At 35.3% G+C, this 25269-nt stretch overlaps 1 protein-coding gene across 1 annotated transcript in view; it reads right to left on the bottom strand.

Moving 5' to 3' along the window:
- Positions 1-25269, bottom strand: part of Magi2 (membrane associated guanylate kinase, WW and PDZ domain containing 2) — a 1383694-nt gene that overhangs the window by 464766 nt on the left and 893659 nt on the right. The window contains exon 4 of the mRNA XM_051174837.1: positions 3313-3528. Coding sequence (XP_051030794.1) covers positions 3313-3528 — 216 coding nt within the window. The remainder of the gene's footprint in view (positions 1-3312; positions 3529-25269) is intronic.

Here is a 25269-nt window from a genome sequence, read left to right as displayed (position 1 = left end):
GCAGGGGACAGGCACTGTGGCAGTTTCAGAGTGGAGCATTATTCGAAGGAAAACAGCGAGATTCACTACGGAGGACATTATTCTTCAGAGAGTGACAGGGTCTCATTCAGAGCAACAGGACTGATGGTGCATGCACGGCCAGCTTGCCAAGCAGCTCAGCACTGGGATGCAGGTCCCCAACGGTGAACTGAGATCATTGCTGAGGACACTCAGAGATCACATAAGGGACACTCTGTTTGCTCTCTGGGAGATGCAGTTCATCTGCACTAATTGCGGGCTTGGGAGCCTGGAGAAGGCAGCTCTGTGCCCACATACTGTATTCCCTTTGTTGGGGAGCTCTCATGGGCCGTTTCTCCAGGCATTGTGTGTGTATTAACAGAGAGCCTTTAAAATATATGTGCATTTCTAATTCTTTGCACTGGACTTACTCATAGCCTCTGAGAGGAAGCCAGCAGACAATAGTGAGTCACTTTCCGGAAAACTTCAGCCAGATAACTTGTGTAAGAAAAGAAGTCAAAGAAGCCAGATACTAAGTTTATAGGACTTCACTTTGCTGAAGAATCCAATCTTTGGATTTTAACTACTTACCTGTTAACTCTTTTGATATTTTTAAAGTTTGGGGGAATCAGATGCTTTTGTGTACAAAAATAAATATTTTTATAGAAAGTAGCCTTTTGTGTACTTCTTTTTATATTATAAAAAGACTAGACAATGAATTTAGACATGGAGGCCTGGTTGGGAAAGGTATGGTTTAGATGGGATATAGATAGATTAGCCTATTTTCTTGTGAATTTGAGTAAGAATGAGATAGTATTTTATAGCTTACATTGTTATGTATTCTTATATGTGGTAAGCTATGTAAAATTTAGTTTATATTTTTTTATATTGTGTGAAATCTTTCCACTTAAGATGTTTTATGCACATTATTTTTTTTTACCATATTCTATGTATGTATACTTTTCTTGTATTCAAGACATTTTGTATATTGATAAAATTTGGGATATTTATCATGCTGCCCTTTATAGTTCTACCTCTTGTCTTGACATTTCTACTCTACCGCTATTTTAGGGATTTATATGTATGTATATGTATATAGTTATATTGTTTAAGTATTTGTTCCTGCTTTACTCAGGGAAGTTTTAATCAGTTTTTTAGCTAAGTTCCTGAGTGTTACAGATTATCTTCACTCACGTTTCCTGTACCTATGAGATTAGTCAGATATAGATGCTTAATCTTCAATCACTTCATAAACATGCAGAACATGGCATTTAAATGTTTTAATATTAATACTCCATTGACACGAGACACTGTTGCTCCTGACAGCACCGTGCACTTTCCCGAAAATATGTTGGACACTGTTGTTGCTCCTGCTGGAGTTCATTCTCGCCTCAGCTAATGGCCTGTTGGGCAAAGAATTGCCCCCACCTTGACCACTGATTTGGACATGCAGTCCTATGTGCTTGCAGGAGACAAATATAGAAGACTGCTTGACCTTGCCAAGTCAGGGTAAGACAGCCATTCTACCTCCCTGTTGTTGTGGTCTGTCAAGTTCTCTTGGCCTTAGCCAAAACTGGGTGTACCAACGTTGCTGTGAGATCTAGGGTGACTGTCCAGGTGGCTTGCTGTTTCTGTCCTTGCTGCACCTTTTGGAAGTTGTCTATCCGTACTTCCTGTCTACTCTAGTATCGTTATTTTCCTTCTCAGGTCTTGATGAGGTTGAAGATTAAATTATCACAACTATTACTCTCTCTTCCTAGTTAGATATATTAGATACTAGACTTAACGTTTTCCAGCTTAGGACAACTCTATTGTAAACTCCGTTATGCCTTCACCCGAGGACTAGCTATGTAGGTCATTTTGTTCTCGATTTTCCTTCTCTTAGAGCGCACTTGTTATTCACTGTTTTGTATATAGTTTTGTATTTAGCCTAAATCTTTTCTTTAGACTAAAAGGGGAATTGTAGTGAGATAGTCCTTCTGAGGCACAGACCACGCCCATTGGGGGGTGGAGCCATGGGCGGAAGTGACCTGTGGAAGGAGGTCGGAGGAAGAGCCGGGAAAAGCTCTTGCTGGCAGGACTTGGTCAGGAGAGCATTGGTGGAATTTCCTGGTGTTCATCTGTCTAGGTTGTAAGTAATTTCTCCCTGAATAAACATCTATTTGGCCTATTTGTTTATCCTGATCCTTATTTAACCGCAATAGAGGCCCACATCTAAAATCCCAGCAGTAGGCAGGTGAGGAGAATGGTTTGTGATTTGAGGCTTTCTTGGGACTCAGAGTGAGGTCCAGACCAGCCTGGACCATGTAGTGATAACCCTTTCTCAAAAACAAAATAAATAAACATACTAAACAAATAAACAAACAAAAAACCCAAAGAAACAATAAGACTATAGATTAAAACTTGGAAAAGTATGTTGTTAAAGACATTGAGTTATATAAAACTATAATGAAAATTATAGTCAAGACATTACAGATTTGACAGGCTCTAGATGGTTGTTATAACTGCCAAACCACAAAGATTAATAATCTGAAGTATTTAAAGACACATGTACTAATGGAGATTTTGATTATCAACTTCATTGTGTTAAAAGGATGTAGAGGATGAGTAAAGAGGAGCTCAGGATTTGTCTAGGTAGAAAACTAGTCCTACTCTTAAAAATATATTCTACATGTCTACAAAAAAAATAAAGCTAATTTTGTAGCTTATAAGCTTTACCAAAATGAACTATTTTCTCTTTGCATATTTAGGATTTTGAATGAAGACTCCAAAATTAGAATTTATGATTTGAAAACAGGCATTATATTCTAAGAACTAGGAATGTAGCTCAGTGGTGGCATCCTTGCCTAATATGCATGAGGTCTTCTGCTATATTACTTGCACCACAAAAAACGAACAAAATCAAAGAGCCATGTCTTTGCTATTTGATATCACAATCTTCTCTTTCTAAAGGTAGTTGTTTATGTTTGCCTGAATATACATACACACACATACATATTCAACCCTAGAACACCCAATAGGGGCTGAGGAGATGGCTGAGTAAGTAAACTGTTGCTATGGATGCTGACCTGGAATCCCCAGCAACCAAATAGGAGCTGGGTATGGTAGCATGTATCTGCTACCATACCAGGAAACAGGAGGATCTGGTGGGGCTCTTGACCAGCTAAGCTAGCCAAATCAGTGATGGCTAAGTGACAGACCTCAACTCAAAAAATTATCAGTATATGCCTAGGATGTCCACACAGGGAAGCATGCAGGTTCACTCTGTACCCACTCATGAGTGCATGTAATCTTACAGAGAGTAGAAAACCTTACCTGGTGTTATGACTACACCATTTCCATTGATCACAGGCCTTTCTTCCTCCTCCTCCTCTGGAGGCTCTATGCTTGCTTTTTCCATGTTGCTCACTGATTTATTTCTCTTCCGTTTCCCTTCAGCACTTGGAGTAGCTCCCGGAAGAATCTGGTCTGTTACATTTAATAATAATGGTGCTGGTTCAGCTGGAGGCTTTGGGGTACCGTAGTAGTTGTCTGCAAAAGATACCCAGACATTCTAGAGTTAAATCTTTTTCCTACATGTGAGTGGATTTTAAAGAATGGAAATTATATCAATTTGTAGTATATTTATCCATCAATTAACACATTACCATATATGGTTTTATAAGCACTTATTATATATCTCTATTTCTATTTTACTGTGCCTTAAGGCACAAGAAAAAGGCCCATGTTACTACTTTAATGTATTGAGCTTCCAATCAGGCTTTGTGCATCACTTTCAGATTGCAAACAGTTCATTTAAAATCTATTTAAGCCAACTTCACACCAAGCCTTCAAATCTATTTGAAGCATCAAAAAAAGAATGTTAATCTTAAGGAGTAAAGGTAATCTTTGGTTTTGTTTTATTTTCAAATCTTACATCATTTTGGAAAGTCAAAGGATTCTTAGTTTTCCACTCACTTGAGCAAGGCTCTGACTGCTTATATTTACAAAGCTGTACTTCCATGCCAGGTCTGTGGCTCCTGGAGCTGTGGGCAGTGAACTCTTCTACTCATTACCTTTAGATTATCACTGCCCTTTCCTCATAGCTACAGGATCTGGGCTGTAGGATAATCCCCCCCATATCCCAAGGTCTGGGAGAGTTCATTTAGAAAGACACAAATTCTTGTTTCTTTTGTTTGTTTGAGGTTTGCATGTTTTATACTTTACTGTGTTGTTTAATATTTATACATGCACATAATGTGCATCATATCCACACCCAATTTTATCTCCTCAAAATCATATTTATCTCTATAATGAGAAGCTGTCATATAACAGGCATGCATTAAATATCCGTTAAATTATTTTTTTACCTTTGCATGCTCAAGGCAAATCATTTTATTTAAAATGTTGAAAATGTGACCATCAAAGAATGTGTTACTTTGAGAAATAATTTTCAAATTTTAGCTCCAATTTCACACCCATGTTGGTGTGCTTAGTTAACTGAGTAATTGATGGGCTCCCATATTCTGTTATTAAGGCCTTCATTGGTACTGATTGCACACCCAAGCATTCCAAAGCATGTCTGAGAAACTGTGATGATTGCAATAAGATCTTTATGTTAATAATCTGGTATGGAAGTCCAAATTTGGCATCAAGTAGGCAAGTACTTTAATGGAAAATGGGACCAAGTTGCATAGGGAGACAGAAGAGAAAGGGAGTACAGCTGCCTATCTGCAGAGGTTACTGAGATTATTTAGGGAAGCAGTCTGCTGTGAAGAAACAGCTCTTAGAGTCAAAGACATAGATAGTGTCTAGATGAGTCTTTCTGGATAATTGCAACTAAAGCAAATTACTTAACCTCAATAAGGCTCAATTTCTTTATGTGTAGACAGGGACCAGCAGTAATTGCTACAGTTACTTGTGTTATGGCTTGTAAACAACCAAAACTTATTTCACTTAAGTTAAAATGTGAGGAGTGTGAGCAAGTTACAAAGATGTGGAATGGCTATTTGACAGGGTCAAAATATTTGGAAAATAGGTAGAAACAAAGGAGTTAGGAGTCAAGCCAGGACACAGCATTGACTTTTCTTCTTTCTTTTTTCATTTTCTTTTTTATAAAGTAAGGTCCTGAGGCTAGAAGCTGCTCACTATATAGTTAATACCAGTCTCAAACTCATGATTATCATGCTTCCATTTCCAAGGTGCTGGGACTATAGGCATGTGTCACATACCCTGGGATAGCTGGCTTCTTTGTCCAACAATAGAATCTGTACACAAATTGCCTCTGGTAGAATGAATTGCAAACTCTTCTCAGCAGTTTTGATTTGTTCAAACCCTGAGAACACATCTAGCAGAGTTGTTATTGGCTGGGCCTCTAGTATGAGAGGATGAGTCAGCTGCTAAGGCGGACAAAATGTCTGCTATATTTTGATTTTAGAAGAGGGAGGGCAGTGATGATGATTGCCAACTCAAATGGATTAAAAGATGACTTGTAGATCAGGGTGGGGTGATTGGCATGTGAACAATTGAAGGGAAAGAGTCCCCCTGAATGTGGGTTTCTCTCATCAGTAATCTTGGGTCTCTGGTAAACAGAAGTGGAAAAGTGAGGAAGCCAGAAGTACACACATCTCCAGATTTTCTGGCTGAGTTCCGACACGACTGCTGCTCTCACCTGGAGACAGTAAATTCCAGGATCATCAGACTGTCGACGTCCACCCCACAAGTCGTTCTAAGGCTCCCACTTAGAACTGGGATTATCACTGTCTCCTAGTTCTCAACCTTTCAGCTTCTTGAACTCATCCGCCATTGATTTCTCTGGATCCCTAGCCTACAGATTATTTAGTCTCTGGCTGTGCAAGTCAATCTAATAAGTCATCTTTTATAATAACGTGTATGCTCCATTGGTCCAATTCCTCTAGCTAAGCTGAATGTGTGGTGGATCCCTTCCTTCAATCTATCTTATCTCTGTAGTCTCCCTAGACAGTAATACCCTTGGGATGTTGGGTAAGCAGAAACAACAACAACAACAAAAACAAAACACTCTATCTATAGGTCCTCTAGTTTGGATTGTTGTTAAGATAAAGCTGATATATATGGGGAAGAGCTTCATGAACTGTAAAATTGTGTTGGATTTAATGGTGAAGCTTCATGATGGAATGAATGAATTGAGAAGCTGTTGTGGAGATCAACCATGCCATTAATACTGATGTTCATATTTGTAAACACTCAGACACTTCATAAAATTTTACTTTATGAAATGGTTCCTCTGTGTATAGGACACTTTAGGCAGTTCATCTGAAAAGATGATTACTCTTAATTTGATTCACAAAATTTTTAATGAATCAAAACTTTGTATATGGAGGCTGAACCAAAAAGACTAATGGTTGCATATACTCAATGAACATGTATGTGTTTTTCAGCATTCTTAATGGATAGCAAAAGTTTAATAACATCATTATACTTTCTTGGAAATCTCAATATATACTTATCTAGTGGCTATAATGCCAAAATAGGAAATAGCTCCTGCCTGTGTCAGTGATCAATATGATTTTAAATTGTGTCTGCCATGGTTGATACTCTTAGATATAGTACTAAGAAAAATATATCAGACCTCATTATTTTTCTCCATGTATTTTTTAAATTATAATATTTCTATTTAAATTACCTCTTAGTAATTAGGAGTAAATGCATAGACAGGCTAAAATAAATGTTAAATAACACATTTTGCTGAATCTATATTATTAAATAACTATATTTACTGGTATGATATGATTATAAATTATATAGTAACATTCTTTTAGTACAAGTAGTTTTATGAAATTATATGTGAATTTAGATGCTTGATGTAGAACTGTATAAATGATTGGTTAAGTTGTTAAGATTGTCATCATTAGAAGAATACTAGTTTGTGAAAGGTAACAAAATAATCTATATACTTATTATACTAAAGAAAAATAATTTAGAGAAGAAGTGATGATACCAAACTAGGATTTTTATTTTATTGTTTAAGAAACACCTAGACCAATAGTGGAAGATTAGCCTAACAGCTGGGGGAACTCAGTCACTGAGATGACTATTTAGGAAGTTTATTCAAACCCATATGCAATGATAAAAGAAGGCTTTGAGGAAACAATGTACTATATTTTCAGAAAAACTTAAACATAAATAACTTTAAAGTCTAATTGTAGAACTACTAAGAATGCAATGCCTTTATATATATCACCAGTATTTAGAGAAGCTAAAGTCTCAAAATACAATCAACCCCCCCACAATATGACATGATGCTTAATGGTGTGGTTCCTGGTGAGATAAATCTGACTTTGAATTGAAGCTTGCCTTTTCTTCATAGGCTTAAATTGATTCAGTTAAAATGACTAGCATAAAAACAAGTATAAACTGGACATGGTGTGTGCCTGATTGTCTCTGCAATCAGGAAGCTGAGATGAGGAACTGCTTAAGCCAATGAGTTTGAGAGCAGTGTGGGCAACATGGTGTGATCCTGTCTTAAAAGTGACATCTTTTTATAATCCTGCTCCCTCCTCTCCTCCCCTGCCCTCCACAGACCCCCTATCTCATCCTCTTTAAAAGCAAATATAACTGTCTTTCTTGTCAAGACCATTAGTACAACTTACAGAGCTGCACACTGTATTAACATTCTGCTTATTACCTCTTGCTTCAAATGGGTATCAGAATGATTTACCAATAATATTGTTGCAAAGATTAATAATAATATGTGTAATAATAAAGTAGCATGCCTGCATCAGTGTAGATGCTAGAGACAGTGTGGATACTATTTGCATCTATTTATCTTGAACTTATGTAAGAGGCCCAAAGAAATTAAACTACCTACTCCATTATATATGAAGTAGGTAGAAAACTGTTTGATTTCAAAACTTTACCTCTTTTCAAAATAAGGAAGCAATTTCCTTTAAAGCCACAGTCAGTAAGCAGAGAACCCTTTCCAAATAAGAAAGGTAAATTTGCTACCAAGTCATGCAGTGGGAACCATAGATGAGTTTTTCTTTCCTTACCTAAAATAAAGTATGTGTACATTTTGGGGAAGGAATGGAGGAAGCAAGCTATCCAGACCAATTGTTGGTGGCCATCTTTACAAAGAATGTCCTAAGCATCAGCTGTTGCAGTGGACTTTAATATCAAAGTCCTCTAATTTTCTATGATCCCAAAATGTTGTATAAAATTATTCACTTGATTCATTCTGCCTTTCTAGGATATCTGTACATTTTTCCTAGGATATCTATAAATTTACATAGTGTTATTTAATCAATGCCAGGAAAATAAAGTAACAATTGTATAAGGAAACCAATTGAATCCTCAGCTAAATGCTTATGTATGAACATTTTTATAACCCATAAAATGTGGGGGCAAAAGAATGAAATGGGAAAAAATTTGAATAAAACAAACAGAATATAAAGTGTCCATAATATGTCTTATTAATTAAACTGTTGGGTAAATGCCCACTGATGCTCTCAGTTTTAACTCCTTCAATGCAAAGATTGTGGAGCAGAAACAGATTACCTTGTTAGGAACTCAACCTGCTTCAAGAAGATTTTTGCAAACCCAGATTCATTCCACAGTCATCCAAAGAGGAAAAGAGCAACTTTCTAAGTAACAGTTAGCACCTGAAGGGTACCATGGAAAGACTTTCTGCATCTGACACAATAACCTTTTCATAGATCCCTTACATTAAGGTTTTTAAATTCATGTTGTTGTCATCTTGTTTTTCATAGCATCTTATTAGTAAGACCAGTGAGGGAGAAGAAACAGGACCCATGTCAATGATTCTCATGCTTTTCTGGTGCAATGCTAATAGAAGCCAAGATGACATTCCCTGAGATGCATCACATTGGCTGTGCTCTTAAATTCTGATATGAAAGTTGCTCAAAATTAGGGCTAAGGAACTGTAAAGGTCCTAGAAGCAAAGTAAATATGTTGAAATACTTTTTCTAACATTTCTCATTAAATAAATCAGGGTTCATTGGCAAAATGCAATTTGGTTATTTTTTCACAATAAGCTGAAGATTTGGGTGTTAATTCCATTGGGAATTATATAATAATTATGGGTCTATAATAACATGTAGTTTTTACAACAAATAATTGTATATCTTTTACATGGCACACAAACAGAGAAGGAAATTGTAAAGATATATTTTTCCTTCAAAATATCTCATATATTAAAATCATCACACATCATACACACATGTGCATACACAAACACACACACACACACACACACACACACACACACACACTGCTCCATATTCTCAATGCTTTGTGATGGGGGATGCCCTTCTGTATACTGTGAATATATGTTTCTCTTATTGGTCGGTGAATAAATCTGTTTTGGCTAATGGACAGGCAGGATGTAGCCAGGTAGAAAGTATAGGCAGGACTACCAGACTAGGAGAATGCTGGGGGGGGGAGAAACTCAGAGAAACCAGAGAGAAGCCATGTAGCCACTGAAGGTTATAATAACATGGAGGAGCATTATGAGTAAGCCACAGCCTTAATAGAAATGGGCCAATAATTAAGAGAGTGCTAGCTAATAAGAAGCCTGAGTCATAGTCCCAACAGTTTATAATTAATATAAACCTAGTGTGTGTATTTTGGATTAATGGCTGCAGGATTTGGCTGGGAAGAACCTCTATCTTCAGTTTTGACTCCAGTTTTGTTAACCAGAATGAACCAGTTTTGGATAATGGCCAACTACTAGAAACATGAATGCCTATCCAGATTATAGTAACATTTGCAGGAACCCCAGTGACCTTGAGGATCTGTCTGTGTTCAGGGATCAGTTACTAAGGATCCCATCTCAGTTTTATAAGTGGAAAAATGTGATGCACGTTTGGCCTTTTAATGATCTCTGGACAATTTTACTCTGACACTAAATGAAGAGGTTCAGAGTTTCAGATTCCAATATGAAAATGCCTGCCCAATCATAATAATTATTTCAGTCCACAGCAGAGAATTAATTTGGATTGTTAGTGAGGGATACAAATTTAAACTTCAGACATGTTTGCCATAAGATAGCAATGAAGACTGAGATAACAGTAGTACCCAAATCACCGTAAGGGTTATCAGGCACAGGAAGAATTACAGCCCCGTGGCTACAGGTACAAGGAAGGAGATCTGTAGGTACCAGCATAGTCAACTTTTTAAATTGTATGACCTGCCAAAAAATAAGATCAAAAGTCTCACTTTAGAATGCTTTTCAAAACTGTCTTTGAGGATATAAAGTAGGGTCTGATGTTCTTCTCATTTGGGCCCCAAAACAGAAATCTCACATACCACTTTCTCACAATAAACTTAGCAAGAGAAATTCTAACTGCAAACGATATGGGCCATTCCTCTTATGGCAAAAACATTAATTTTACACATGTCCCAAATAAGATTGCCATTCCTTTTCCTAAAAACATATGTTATAACCAATATGAAAACATCAGGGCCATGAATTTTGAAAATTCAGCACTGATGGTAAATGACTATATAAAAATGTAACATTTTTGTTTACATGTATAATGGAATTAGTCTGTGAAATAATTCAGAATCCTAATGATTCCAACACATTACTATCAAATTAATTAAAAAGTTACATGCACACTGGTTTCACACGAGGATGCCCTCAGTGACATGAATTCTGGAGCCGGTCATACCCCTTTATCCACCCCCTTAGTACTGTACACATGTCGTGCAGATGATTAAAAGTACAGGTTGTTCTCTGAATTTCGTTTGCAAGAATTCAATGGTGGAATGAATCATTCTTTGTCCTACCAGCCAGCTCCCAAATAATGATTTAGAGACTTCTCATTAATTATAAAATCTCAGCTTATAACTTAGGTATATACCTAACTAACTAGTCTTATAACTTAAACTAACCCATTTATATGAATCTATGTTGTCCTGTGTGGCTTTACCTCTCTTCCCTCTTGTATCTCCTGTTTCCTCTCTATGACTCCTGGTGCTTAGATTTTCTTCCTCCTCCTTTCTCTCCCTGGAAACCTCCTGGCTACACATTAGCTGTTCGGCTTCTCAATTACACCAATCACAGCAAATTTATCTTTTTACAGGGTAAAAATACCCCACAACACAGTGGCTACTTTTAATGAATATGCATGAGTTTGTGTCAGTCCAAGTAAACAAATATTTGCCAAATGTAGCTTCCCAAAGATATCCAAGGGTAGTGGCTCATTCATTTAAAGGACATCAGATTCTAGGGATGCTGTTCTTCAGGCAATATAAAAATGTTGAGAACATTTCATATCTGTAACACATAGTATATATAAAGAAATTATGATAGAAGCCTCAGGAACAGAAAGAAGTAACATATGAATGTTCAAGGCCAAATATGTATCTTTCAAGAGAAATCATTTTAATATTTATAATAATATTGAGAAACAGAAAAACAGTTCACAGATACTTCCCATTTAAATAATACTAAACTCCTTATGGGAATATTTTCTAGTAATAATATTGTTAGACAGACATATAAGCTACACCTGTAGCTCATATTTAATTTTAAAATGAAGTTACTCACATTGAAATCTGTATAAGTTGAAAATGATTCCATTAATTTACTTTACATATATCTGAAACAGCATTTAAATATATAATAACACAAAGTTATTAATGCCATAGTTTACTGTTTCCATGTCATGTCTCTAAGGCCCAGTATAATTATAATTTGATACATTATAATTTGGAAAGCTCCACTTCATGTGTTCAGTGTCTAAGTGCAAAAAGTGTCCACCAGACTGGCAACATAACCTTAGAAAACCTGTAGTTAAATGATGAATTAGACTCTGCATTATTACACACGATACTTTCTTATAAGCAACAAACTGCAAGTCTGTGTTCCAAAATGACAAAGAAAGCTGAGTAAATGCCAAATCATGAAAATAATTTGGATTATGTTGTGTCAATAGCACTTTTCCTATTTCTTTGCTATGAGAATGCATGAAATATTGTGGAGTAAATAAAAGATATGTTTCTCTCAGAAAAACTCTCCTGTCCTAATTCCTGACAATCAATTTGTCTGAACTTGAAAATTTCACTTTTACCTTTATTACCAAGATGTAGGTGATAATGTGAAGGGAGCTGAAAATGTGCTTCAAACAATTGTCCATGCAAGGCCGGTGGTGAGGACCCTTCCTGTGTTTAGAAACAGGACTAATGAGTGACTCTCATTGTAGACTAGGAATTACTCTGACACTGCCCTCCCTTTTCTGTCCTGTATACTGTCAACCATGCACCCTCCTTGGAGTCTCCATAGGAAAGAGTGCTCAGGAGAACCAGGGTTTCTAAGACCCTCTCATTTGTCCATTAGCTTCACATTTAAAGCTCTGTGCAGACAATTTTATTCTATTCTTCCTTTTTTCCTTTTGTTATTCTTGGATTGGGCCTCACGTAGTATAGGCTGACCATAAACTTGGTATACTACAAAAGCTGGACTTGAACATTGAATCCTCTGCTCCCCAAGTACTGAAATTACAGGAACAAGTCATCATTTCTGGTTAAAATGCTGATATTATATTACCTGCTTCTGTGTTTTCTAAGTTATCAAGGTTACTATTAAGACAGATCTATTTAAACTAACATATCCATGAATAAAATTAGCCCAATTATACTTGGATCTTAACTGTATTACAGACTCTACTCTCAAAGTGTAATCACAGAATTTGGAAAGCAACTAGTCAAAACCCACTAAAATGAATTTCTCAGAAGAGATCCTGGTGGCTCTCAAATCACCATGGGGACATCTGTTAGCCAGGAAAGAGATGACAACTATTTCCAGGAACATAAGCAGAATGTTCAGGAAAGTATTTTTTGTCAGACAGCATTGAAAATGAAATATTTTATAATTCCAATTAATAATATATTTATATGCATATCTTTTAAAGAGAGTCCTATGGGCTTATTTTATTAAAGATGTTTTCCCATGGCTACTGCAACAATGAGTTAGAGATATTCATTGCATGACTGCATAAATTGTATTTGTCTTCAAAAATCGTTAAAGGTACCAGACCTTTCAAGGACAATATTATATTTCCCACATAACATTTATGGTTTTTCATATGTTCATCTCTCTATGGTGCCATTAGCTGTGATACTTAAATGTTACTAAGACATTAAGAGACAACCTAGACTTTCTTTTGTCACTCTCACAACTGTAATACCCAGAGGCATTGCTGATAAATCTTATTTTGATTGTTCCTTAATGACTAAAGAATCAGTCAATTTAAGAATGTTACTTCTGCTTGGAGAAATTCGGAAGTTCTGTAGTTTGGCATAGTAGAATAAGTTCTATACACAGTTTGAAAATTTGGGTTGTAAGGGAGGTTCTACGACAAGCCTCTTAAATAACTTTGAAATTCCACATTAAATTGCTTTAAACATTCGTTTTCTGATTTGTGAAATTACAAAATTGATTCCCACCTCAAAAATACTTATTTCTGAAATTCTGTAATGAAAACATTAAATAATATAACAGCAACATTTACACTTTTGTCCATATCACAAATTTCCAAACTAACAATGAGAATAAAATTAGCCAAAAGAAAAAAATTGTACTACTTTAGAACTTAGACTCATATACTTCCTGAGATAAATGTGGATAACTGACAGTTTACTCTATCTTTATACTTCTTTGCACACTCCTTTCTGGGAAAGTGGTTGTGGCTTAAGACTTTCTATGTCTATTCCAGGGCTTTCATTTACATACATTTGTGGTGGTGAATTAGACTGTTCCTAAGTGTATTCCCCTAAAAATACAATTACTTTGTGGAAGGCCATACATGAAGAATTTCAATTTTATATTTTTAATCACGGGATCACTTGACATTTTCTCCATGTTGGTAGTGCCATGTTTTCATTGTGCTCCTTCTGTGATCCTTGAGAAAATTACAGAGTGGGTCAAAGTGAGAGCTGATTTAGCTAGAAGACAACAACCAAAAACAAACAAACAAACAAATAAAAAAAGCAAAACAAAAAACCCACAAGTGACCCAAAAAGCCAAAGAAAACCTGAGATTTGATATCTTTTCAAAGACTATTTCTTAAGCAACTCTGAACCAATATAGATATTATCTATGGAAATCAACCTTAGAATGAAGCAAATTCTACCAGCATTAATTTTACATCATAGACACAAGTAATAAACTGCAGATTCTTCAAAGATACATATTCAGATCCACCATACTCAACTCCTCAGCTTTTTCCTGTATTCTTCCCTTTTATAACATCACTGTCATTCTGTTATAAATTATGAAAGTCCTAAAAATAAATTTTTTATTACAGAAAAAGTTTTGAATTGATGTGTAGAAGAACTACATAGAATAGAAAAAGAGGACCAGGAGTGTAGCTCAATGTTATAGTGCCTGCCTTGCATGCATAAAGACATTGAGTTTGACAAAAATTATGAATAGAAAGAAAGAGAATAAGCAAGATAAACAGGTTGATCCTATGTCTTACTTTAAAGTTTCAATGATCTAATGTGATCCTGATATTTACATACTGGTCACAGCAACATGTACATGTCCATCTACACTTACTTGCTGTCCGAAAAGGCACTATAACAACAAAATATCCACATGTTGCACATGGCTTTGAAGAACTTGAAATTAGCCTGATGTGCATAAAGACTCCCTATAAGTATGACATGCCTTTAAGTGTTGAAAACTTAAGCTATAGGAAGGAAGTAAATCACCAAAATAATGAGTTTTGCAATGACTATATGTCAAAATTTTATTCACAGTTGCATTACATTGTGCTTTTAAAACTTCTTTTTAAAGTTCAAATTATAAAATAGTCTAGTAGCATGTAATATCTATAATTAGTAAAAAGTGAATGGAGGTGAGGGCAAGAATCAATCTAAATATCTAGGATGGCAATAGACAGTTGATATCAATCTTATTAGTTAGGGAGGAGAAGGTTCCAACAGTTCAAGGAACAGTCATTTGTTGACCCTATCAATGAAAGCTGAATGAGGTTTCCATTTGAGATGAAGGAGATTAGTGAAATTACCATAAAAATGTAAAACAAACCTCTGATAAAGTCAAATGGTTATATTTTAATAACATCCAGAAGAGTATTAAGATAAAAAAATGTCCTGGAAGTAAATTGTCACCAACCAAGAAAATTGTTCAGGGGTTTAGTTTGTGCTTGCCTTGCAATAACCTTATTTCTGTATCAGTTTAAGAGAATGATGATAGATATAGCAATATTTCTATGTAGTTATTGACATTGAAGGCATGAGACAAAGTATATCATGTTATAGAATATGAGAGATGTTAGAAAGCAGTGTTATATTATTCTGATATGTTTTCCTTTGTAAGCGAATAAGCATTTTTTCCTCATAGCTTTTAATATTTATTCTTTCATATCTTTGTTATTGTGACTACAAAATTTGAGAAGAGGTTCAATTATGGTTTTATATATTTGGGGCAGTGACTGCTTTTTTGTTTGTTTATCTGTTCATTTCTTTTTCTAGGCTTGGAAAATTTTCAGTTACAATTGCACTGAATGGATTCACTATCTTTACTTCTAATCTCAGCCCCTTTTTCCCATTCAGTTGCAAGTCTGATGTCTCGATATATCATAGATCTCTTGGATGTTATAGTCAAGCTCATAATCTTTCTTGAAAATGATCAGGGAAAGAATTTTAAGCTTTCCAAATTCATTTGAAAATGATAGCAGAACTCATTGGAAGTTTTGGATACAACTAAGTCATGTCTAAGAGGAATGTTTACATGTGTGATTATATTAGGAACTCAAAGTAATGTCAAATAAGCAACCTGACAGTACACCACATTTTGTTAGAATTCAGCAAATGCCAAACTCTGAAACACTGTATGTCAAGAAATCATAATAAACAAGTCAGAAGTTAATGAGGCTAAAATAGCAATACATAGAATCAACCAAAGAATTCACATGAAAAAATAAATAAGGTGAACCTGAAGCAATTAGTCACACCCACAATCAAAAATGAATGTACAATGGTCAGATTGTAGAACATGATCTACAGATTCATAGAAATCTCCATAAAAATTCAAATGACTTTCTTCACTCAAGTAGAAAACAAACAAATCCACAAATTACTATCAAATTCATGTGGCTACACAAAAAAAAATTTGAGTAGTCAAAGCATCCCTAAACAGAAAGAACAATAACTAAAGGTATTTCAGTATCAAACTGTAATAAAACAAGCATGGCATAAAACTGGTTACCAAATCACAAAAGCCAGTAGAATAGAGTAAAAGACACAGAAATCAACCTATATTGTGATAGTCACCTAATCTTTGATAAGTTCTCAAAGCCATCTATTTCAGGGGTGACAATGTCTCCTTTCAACAATTGGGACTATGGAAAACTGGTGACAAATACAAAATAATGAAACCAGCTCCCTATGTCTCATGCTGCCAAAAACGTTAAATAAAAATATGCCAAAGTCTTTAATATAAGAATTTTTTAGCTCTGAAAGCTCTAGAAAAAAAACACAGCCAAGTATTTCAAGAAATACCCATGAGCAACATTTTTTAATTTTAAGAATTACAATTAATGGGATTGCATGAAATTTAAAATCTCCACAGTAAAGAAAACAATTGGCAGAGTCAAGAGCTACCTTTTAGAACAAGAAACAATCTTTGGGAACCACACATCACATGGTTTAATACCTAGAATCCATAAAGCAAGTACAAAAAATAACACCAAAACTAATAAAAATTCCAGTCAATATTGATGACAAATAGTTCTCCAAATAAGAAATTTAAATAATCAGCAAATATTTGAAAAAGTGTTCAACATCCTTGGGCATTAGGGAAATACAAATGAGAACAAGGTTGAGATTCTATCTTGGCCTATGCAGAATGACTGTTATCCAGAGAGAAATTACAGTAGATGCTGCCAACCACGAGCCAGTTGGTAAGAAAGAGGAACCTTATTCCAGTGGTTCTCAATCTGTGGATCATAAGTCCTTTGGGTTCAAACAATCTTTTCACAGAGATCACCTAATTCCATTGGAAAACACAGATATTTACATTATAATTCATAATAACAGCAAAATTATAGTAATGAAGTAGCAATGAAAATAATTTTATGGTCAAGGTTTACCACAACACGAAGAGCTCTATTAAAGGATGATAGCTTTAAGAAGGTTGAGAACCATTGCTCCATACTGGAGGAGATATAATTTTGAACCACCACCATGTAAATTAGTATAGGAGGAGGAGAGGGGAACAAGAATGGGCAATGGAACATATGACAAGAAAACATATGTAGGGACTATTTAAAGAAGGCATATATATATATATATATATATATATATATATATGTGTGTGTGTGTGTGTGTGTGTGTGTGTGTATGTATATATACATATACATATGTATATATGTGTGTATGTATAATATACGGGGTATTTTATTATGCTCTAAATAAAAATGAACTCATAATATTTTCAGTAGAACTGGTGGAACTGAAAACATCATGTTAATTTAAATAAGATAGAATTTGAGAAACAAAATAGTGTTTATTTTCTTTCATATAGAAAACCTAGTTACCCATTTATCCTATCCTCTGTCATCTGTCTGTCTGTCTGTCTGCCTATCTCCTATTTGTCATCTATCATTTTCTATATCATTAAATTAGAAAAAGGACTAAGGAAAGAGAGTGGGCAATGGGACATATGACAAGGAAATAGATGTAGGGACTATTTAAAGGAGGCAGGGTGTCAATAAGGAAAGGAGGGGACACAGAAAAGAAGTGTGGGGGCTAACAACAAAGCATAATTGCATAGACATGTATATATATATATATATATATATATATATATACATGTATCTCTGACTTTCATGATACCTCTACTTTCTCTTAAAAATAAGTTAGCCTTTGTATACTTGCTCTATAAAGCATTTCTTATGCACTGCTATTATTTGGAATGCTGAGCTGCACAATGGGCTTTGTTTTCTTGAAACACTGGATATTTCCATCAATCTTCATTTCCAAAAGAATTATCCACTTTTAAAATTTTTTCTTCTCTCATATATTATATCCTGATCACAGTTTCACCTCTCTCCTCCCCTTCTCCTCTTCCCATACATCCATTCCTCCTCCATTTCCCTTCAGAAAAGGTTAGGCCTCACAGGGATATCAACCAAACATGGCCCACGTTGCAAGAAAACTAGGCACCTCCCTTCACATTAATACTAGATGAGGCAACCAAATAGGAGGAAAACAGTCTCAAAAGCTGGCAAATGAGTCAGACAGCCCCTGTTCCCACTATTAGGAGTCCTACAAGAACACCAAGATGCACAGTCATAATATACATACAGAGGTTCTAGGTCAGATCCATACAGGCTCCTGGATTATTGGTTCAATCTCTGAGAGCCCTTATGAACCCTGATTAGTTGTTTCTGTAAACCATATTCTTGTGTTTATTTCCTAAGCATTCCCTAAAGCATTTACTTAATTAATACATATTCATGTCTGCAAAAAAATTGACCTTAAAATTAGATAGACTAGAGTCTTTTAATATATATTATGTAGACTAATTCCCCTCCCCTACTTTTATATATCCTAAAAAATCAGGATGGGTTTAAAATTGTAGTTTTAAAAACCAAAAGATGACAATAGTGTTTTATCATGTGAAATGAAAAGAGACAGTTGAAGGATTTGTGAAAAATGTACAAATAAATACATATATACACATGTCTACATGTATGTGATTTATAAGTGTATGTATCAGATATCATTTAAGATTAAAGCATGGTAGCAGAAACATTTGGAAATTGAAGCTATTTTCAAGTCCTAAGTGATGATTTCCTGATTGTGGAATGAAAAAACATCTAGCTGAGAAGTCTTTGGGAGTTGGATACAGTAGTATGTGATCTTGGTAAGAAGAACAACTTCTAGAAAGAAGACAGCACTATTGAGTATTATCCAACAATTAAAGAGCAATGTTCTTTACATACATCGAAAGGAAACAAAATCCCCTTGAATAAGTGTGCAGAGCTCATAAATAAATAAGCTTTGATAATTTACTACATCACATTGAACATTTATTCAGCTCATCTCAATAATGACATTACTTCAGGCATCTATCTAATAACACAAACCTATTAGCACATCAGTTCAAACTGATATTGAAAGGACAATTAAAATTAGCACCCAAGCTACAACCACTACTCAATGTGATAGATTGAAATGTATTGAACCCCACTTTTTAAAAATATGCTGTTAACATAGAGGAAAGATGCTAATTAGAGTAATAACTTCAGCAATTTTCTTTTTTTATGAGGCCATTTGGATCATGCTTCTCCTTTTAAAAGGGCAAGTCCTTATTAATTTAGGTGGCTACGTCACAGGGATGAACAGTAAATGAAAACACAGGATTGGATTTCTATTTCTTTCACAGGACTTTCTGCCACCATTACAATGAAATCAAGATGAGGATATTTACAAACTTCATCTATAATGTTTCCTATGGTTCCTATGTCTCTATTTATCAAGCTCTCAGCTGAGCATCTTATGCTTAGACGTAAAAGATACCATCATATTTGGGAGTTTTCCTTGCAAAATTCTAATGCTAATGAAGAATTATTAAGGACATCATGGACTTCTGATACAAGGCCATGAGACTCTGAGCTTGGTCTGACCTGAAGGTAGCAGAATGTGATGTGCAAGCTTCCACAGAAGGGAAACAAACAGCAGTCCTACCAGCAATGATGCCTATGAACTATAATAATGATCAGTATGGCACAGTAACTCCAGGAGTGCAATAGTGACAGATATATCTTGGTGGTAACCAATAGCTTTCTAATAGAACTTGAAGCTTATCCTACTAGAGTAAAAACATTCCTGACATTAGAGAGCAAGGCAACTACACACTTTTAGCTGATACCTTTACTTAAAAATACTACTACTGTTACTATTACAAGTTTTATGATAATCACTAGAAATAGTGAATAGAAAATGAGGATGAAAGAAGAACCCACAGCAGAGTCTTCCAGCACTATCTTACATTCATGACATCAACAGCCAACAGCCCAAGTGTGACTATAAGTTTCAAGAAGCAATCTGTGCTTGGGACTGTAAGCTGTACAATGAACCTCATGAATTACAAAACTTCTGACAAGAGCTTTTGATGGAAATGGAATATGAAATTTTGACCCAAAGGTCATTGGCTTCTATATGGTCTACACTGTTGGTTACTAAAAGTTATTATCCCTGACCAGTGGTTCAGCAGCTGCTGTGAGATGAATTGGTGGATTAAGTGTAATTCCCAAGATAACATGTCTGTGTCTAGAACTCATGATTACCTTGTACCCTGAGGTGCATAGTTTTAGACATGAGTCAAGATGCTGACTGAAAAGAAAAACTCTCCACCTTCTGCCTTTACAAATCATCTTTTGATGGGAGCTACCAGAAGTTTCCAGGTAACTGAAAATAGTATTTATGACCTGCTAGTTTGTCATTTGTAAGAACAGGATGAATTTAAATTTACTATAATTTCTACACATACTGTGTTTCTTCTTTAAAAAAAAAAGATACAACAGATTTTAATAGAAAGGTTATGGGAATGATTTTTATAGACTAATTTAAGCTCTTGTATTCACAATGTGAACCTAAGACAATGAAAACAGTATTTCCTTGGGCCTGCCCCCGACATTGAAAACCAGAATTAAAATGGATTTGAACAATATTTTCATGTAAATCTGATATACAATAAAGCTTGGTGTGTGCAATGCATCTTCAGCATGCAGCTGATTACTGAATACAAAGTGCATTTGATAAGCATATATTGATGACAAATGTAAAAATATGAATACTGATCTTATGCAAGTATGCAAAATTTCACATCATAAATTTCATAAGACATGCAAATATCATAATATAGTATTCTGGCTTCTACTATTACTTATGTCATCACTTACAAAATACCTTGTCTACTTAATGATAACATCCTCATTAGAAATTAAGGTACTAGAAGATAGATCCCCAATGCAGGATTCCTATTGGGTCCAATCTAGGTTTTATAAGCTGAGTAGGTGAATAAGAAATTATACATCTTTATACCTTATACTAAACTGTCCTTTGTGTCTTTTGAGGTCATGCCAAACAGTACTATTCCTATGCAACCATAACTTAAAGAGAGTGTTTGCTTGAGAGACCAAAGGCCTGTCACAGTGTGCTGGATCAGTAGTCACTGTTAAATTACTATATCACTATTGAATGAGGCTGATGGCAAAGCACATGGTAATATTATGTTGTTTGTCCTTTTGAACTTGCAACAGCCACAAAATTGAAGACTCAGACCAATTTTCAAAATGGGCTACTGTAGAGCACACTGATACTTAATATGCTACATTAAATCTAGTCAACATGAAACTAACTGGAATACCCTTGCAGTCTTGATAATTTCTTAATTTGCATGAGTGTCAGTAGTCAATTTGTCCCACAGGAAAATCTACAATATTTTAACTTTACACTAAAATTATTTAGCCCTAAGTTCAAATCTGCCTAATATTTGAAGTTTCCATTAAAAACAAGAAAAAAGAAAAATAAATTTCATATGAGTTTCTTAAGTCACTTAGGCAAGTTTTCTAACTTCTTTGAGCCCATATTTCAATGCTGAGTTGGGATTGTGATTGTTACTTGTTTTTAAACAAGAATTGTAAAACCAACTGTGTGAAATTGTTCTGAGCAAATATTGAAATGAACATTATTAACATAATAATATCATGGGATGATGGGAGATGTCATTCTGTAAATATGTTTCTCTTATTGGTTAATAAATAAAGCCCTGTTGGCCAATAGGAAAGTAAGATAGGGGAGACTAAGAGACAAGGAGGATTCTGGGAGATGTAGTAGGAGAATCAAGATGTAGGGGCTTGAGAGAGGAAGTCCGAACACTTTTTCTGGTAAGATTAGAACATGTGGAAACACTTAGATTAACAGAAGTTAATATTTAAGACAAAGGTATCCAATAAGAAATGCTAGTAACAGACCAAGAGCTTTATATCTAATACAATACTTCTGTGTGTTATTTGGGGCTGATGTGGCTGTGGGACCAGACTTGCAGGAAAACTGCTGGTAACACAATAGTGTTTACTGCTGCAAACTTCTTGTAAATCAGCTATTTGAGCACAGTTTTTGCTTTGAGGTCCTTAGAATATGCACTAGATTTGAGGACAACTGAACAGATCCATTTCCACCTGGTTCACCAGATGACATTAAAACGTAGTACTCTAAATTAAAGGAAATTTTAAGAAATATTTATACATTTACATGTATCATTATCTTTTTTGTTAATTCTCAGTCCAAATTATAACTTACTTTAATTTTGCTCTTTCTTTAGGCCTTATAAAACCAAGCATATGCTTGTGTTTATTAGAATATCACCAATAACACAGTAGCTATACCCTCTTGCACATCCCCCCAAGCTTAGCAATAACAAAATGATATCTGAATCTCACTAAATTGTTGAGACTCTCACCCATCTAAAAACAAGCAATACAAGACTAACAACATAACCCACCATCTTAGGTGGCCAAAGTTACAAATTTGGACTCTGTCTTAAGCACCTGAGACAGATCATGATACACAGAACAAGAATTGTGGTGGTACGTTCCACATAGATTTACTGTGAAGATGTTAAATGAAATTTTGTAATTTTGTAGAGCATTTAACATTGTGCATTAGGCATGATTAAGTGACTATTGAATGGTATTTTGTTGTCTATTTTCATATTGCAAAGGGCAGAAATTTTGCATTGAGTCATGTTCACTTAATCATATTCTCAGGAAAGGACAATTTCAGCCATTTGATTGGGAAGAGGCAAGCCCAGCCTGACTTTCTGTTTGCCCTTCAACTGTGGTTGCAAAGAATTCTAAGTAGCTCCTGGACCACAGTAAGCTAATTTCCTGAGGCCTTTCTCAGGCTGGTTCATGTTTTGCTTTGGTTAGAGCTGGGGTGGGTCTCTTCATACACTCATTTTATACTCCTTGATCTGCTGGCTTTCCAGGGTTTGTTGTGCCTCTGTTCATGAACATCCAGTCCTGGAATATTCATGATATAACTAACAAACCTATTCCATTTCTGTAAAGCTCTTAATTATGAAAAATTCATTTCTTTTGTTCAAAACAAATCCTTATTCACTTTTATATGTGCCTGGTACTATTCTGGCCTTTGGAACAAAGGCTAGATCTCTATCATGTCTTTATATTCAAATGTAGTGCTCAAAACACTAAGTACTATATTAGCAACATTGTTTTACCATCACCAAAAACAGGGGTTTTGTTATTTTCTTCTTTCATTTTTATGTTATCTAACTACTAGGTAACACCTGGATGTCTATATTTAATAGACAAAGCAAACAAACAAACAAAAACAGAAACCAGAAAATCTATCTCTTAGATAAACTTGTAAGAAAAAATTGCCAAGAAACATTATATGGCTTTCAAAATGCATGCATTTTTTAACTAGGACTTTTAAAATCTCAACTAATTCAATATGAAGATCTCCTCACTATGTTCTGTAGCTGACTATTACAGGAAACCACTTTCAGGAGCTCAGTGTTGATAGGCACTATCATTCGCTGGCTATGAGACAGGAGGTGATGACACAGGAGGACTAGTGTTATCCTGTGAAACTTCGCTTACCAGGATGCAAGTTTTACACAAGACCACTTTGTGACTGCTATGGATTGAGATAAAAGTAACCTCCTTGCATGGTATCTTTTCCAACTACAGCATTGTCCTTATTTCACTACTATTGCCTCCCAGTAGAAATGCATTGGATATTCTGTCCTAAAACATTCTCTACATAGTTAGGAGATAAGTGCAGGGAAAGGTTCCCACTTTCTTTCTAGTGCAGTTCCAATCCCTGAATCTTCCTTCTCAGATGTCCCATAATGCACTGATACATTTCTGTTTTCCCACCCCTAGACATGGACAATGGAATAATATGTGTATTGTTTTGCTTAGCTATAGGTTTTGTCCTGACGATCTTTGCTGAACTGTAATGACGTGTTGTTATTGAGGTGGCACAGAAAATTTAAAAAAAAAATGGATTCTCAACAAATGAAAAACCTTGTTTTAAATATGTTATAACATTTCAAACAAAGGTATTATAAACTGGGATAGAAACATGTCAGTTGGATGTTAAACCCTTAGGAAGTAGTCATTTTTGTCTTTATTATCATGCACCGAATCTCATTTTCTGATGAGAGTCTTGCTTTTGACTAACATAATTTTACTCATTGTCTCTACTAAAATCTGAGTGTTTGTGTCCCCTTCATATTCATATTCTGAAATACTTATTCCCACCGTGATGGTGTTAGGTGGTGGGAACTTTGGGACTTTAAGTTTTTGAGGGTGAAATTTCATGAAGGGGATTATTGTCTTTACACAGGAGGCAAAATATAGTTCATTTGCATCCCCTATAGTATGTGGACAGCCAGAAATTGGTCCACATTGGGTACTGTGATCTACAACTTACTTGCCTCCTCAACTGCAAAAAATAAATGTCTCCTGATTGTAATCCATTTTCATTATAAGAGTTTGGTAAGAGCTGCCCATATGAGCAAACACAGCCACCTTTAAGAGAGTTTAAGAGTTTACACAGCACCTGTTCTTCCAGCACCTCGGGTTTCATAAGAAAATGAATCTTATCTTCCACTCAGCTGACAAAGCATCCAGTTCTCCAGTTGACAGGCAATTGATCACCCAGGCATGCAACAAATGTCAGGGAGGCTAAGCTTGGATTTGGTATGGCTTAATGCACCTTCAAACTCAGTCAACAAAAGTAATATTTGTGTAGATTAGGGGAAAGATAGATTGCCTGTGTAGTCTTCCAGATATTCTAAAATCTCTTTTAAAAAAATAAGCTGTATCAATAGAACACAGTTGGTAACAATCAAATCCAATGACATCGATAATACTTTCACCCAGCTCTAATTTCACATGACCCACTGTACCACAATGAAGATTTCAAGTGATAGTGTTGCGATCCTTGATGGCAATGTGTCTGCTTTACTCTCATCCATGAAGAGAACTATTAGTCCTCAGCATAACCCAAGCAATTAGTCTTCTTTTCTCATGGGTACTGTGAATATTGCAACTAACCAAGTCTCTTAATGCCTAGTTCCCATGGAGAAAGTAAAGACTTCTCTCCTGTTGTAGAAATATATAGAGTGAATCTTGTCTTTTACCCACAGACATTATTGACTTTCTAAGCAACTCTATCAGTTGTTTTTCTTGTTTCTGTGACCAAATACATCTGACAAGT

Source organism: Phodopus roborovskii, unplaced genomic scaffold (genome assembly GCF_943737965.1).
Source record: "Phodopus roborovskii unplaced genomic scaffold, PHOROB, whole genome shotgun sequence".
NCBI lineage: Eukaryota > Metazoa > Chordata > Mammalia > Rodentia > Cricetidae > Phodopus > Phodopus roborovskii.
Note: the sequence above shows the minus strand (reverse complement) of the source record. Positions and strands in the feature narration are given on the sequence as shown.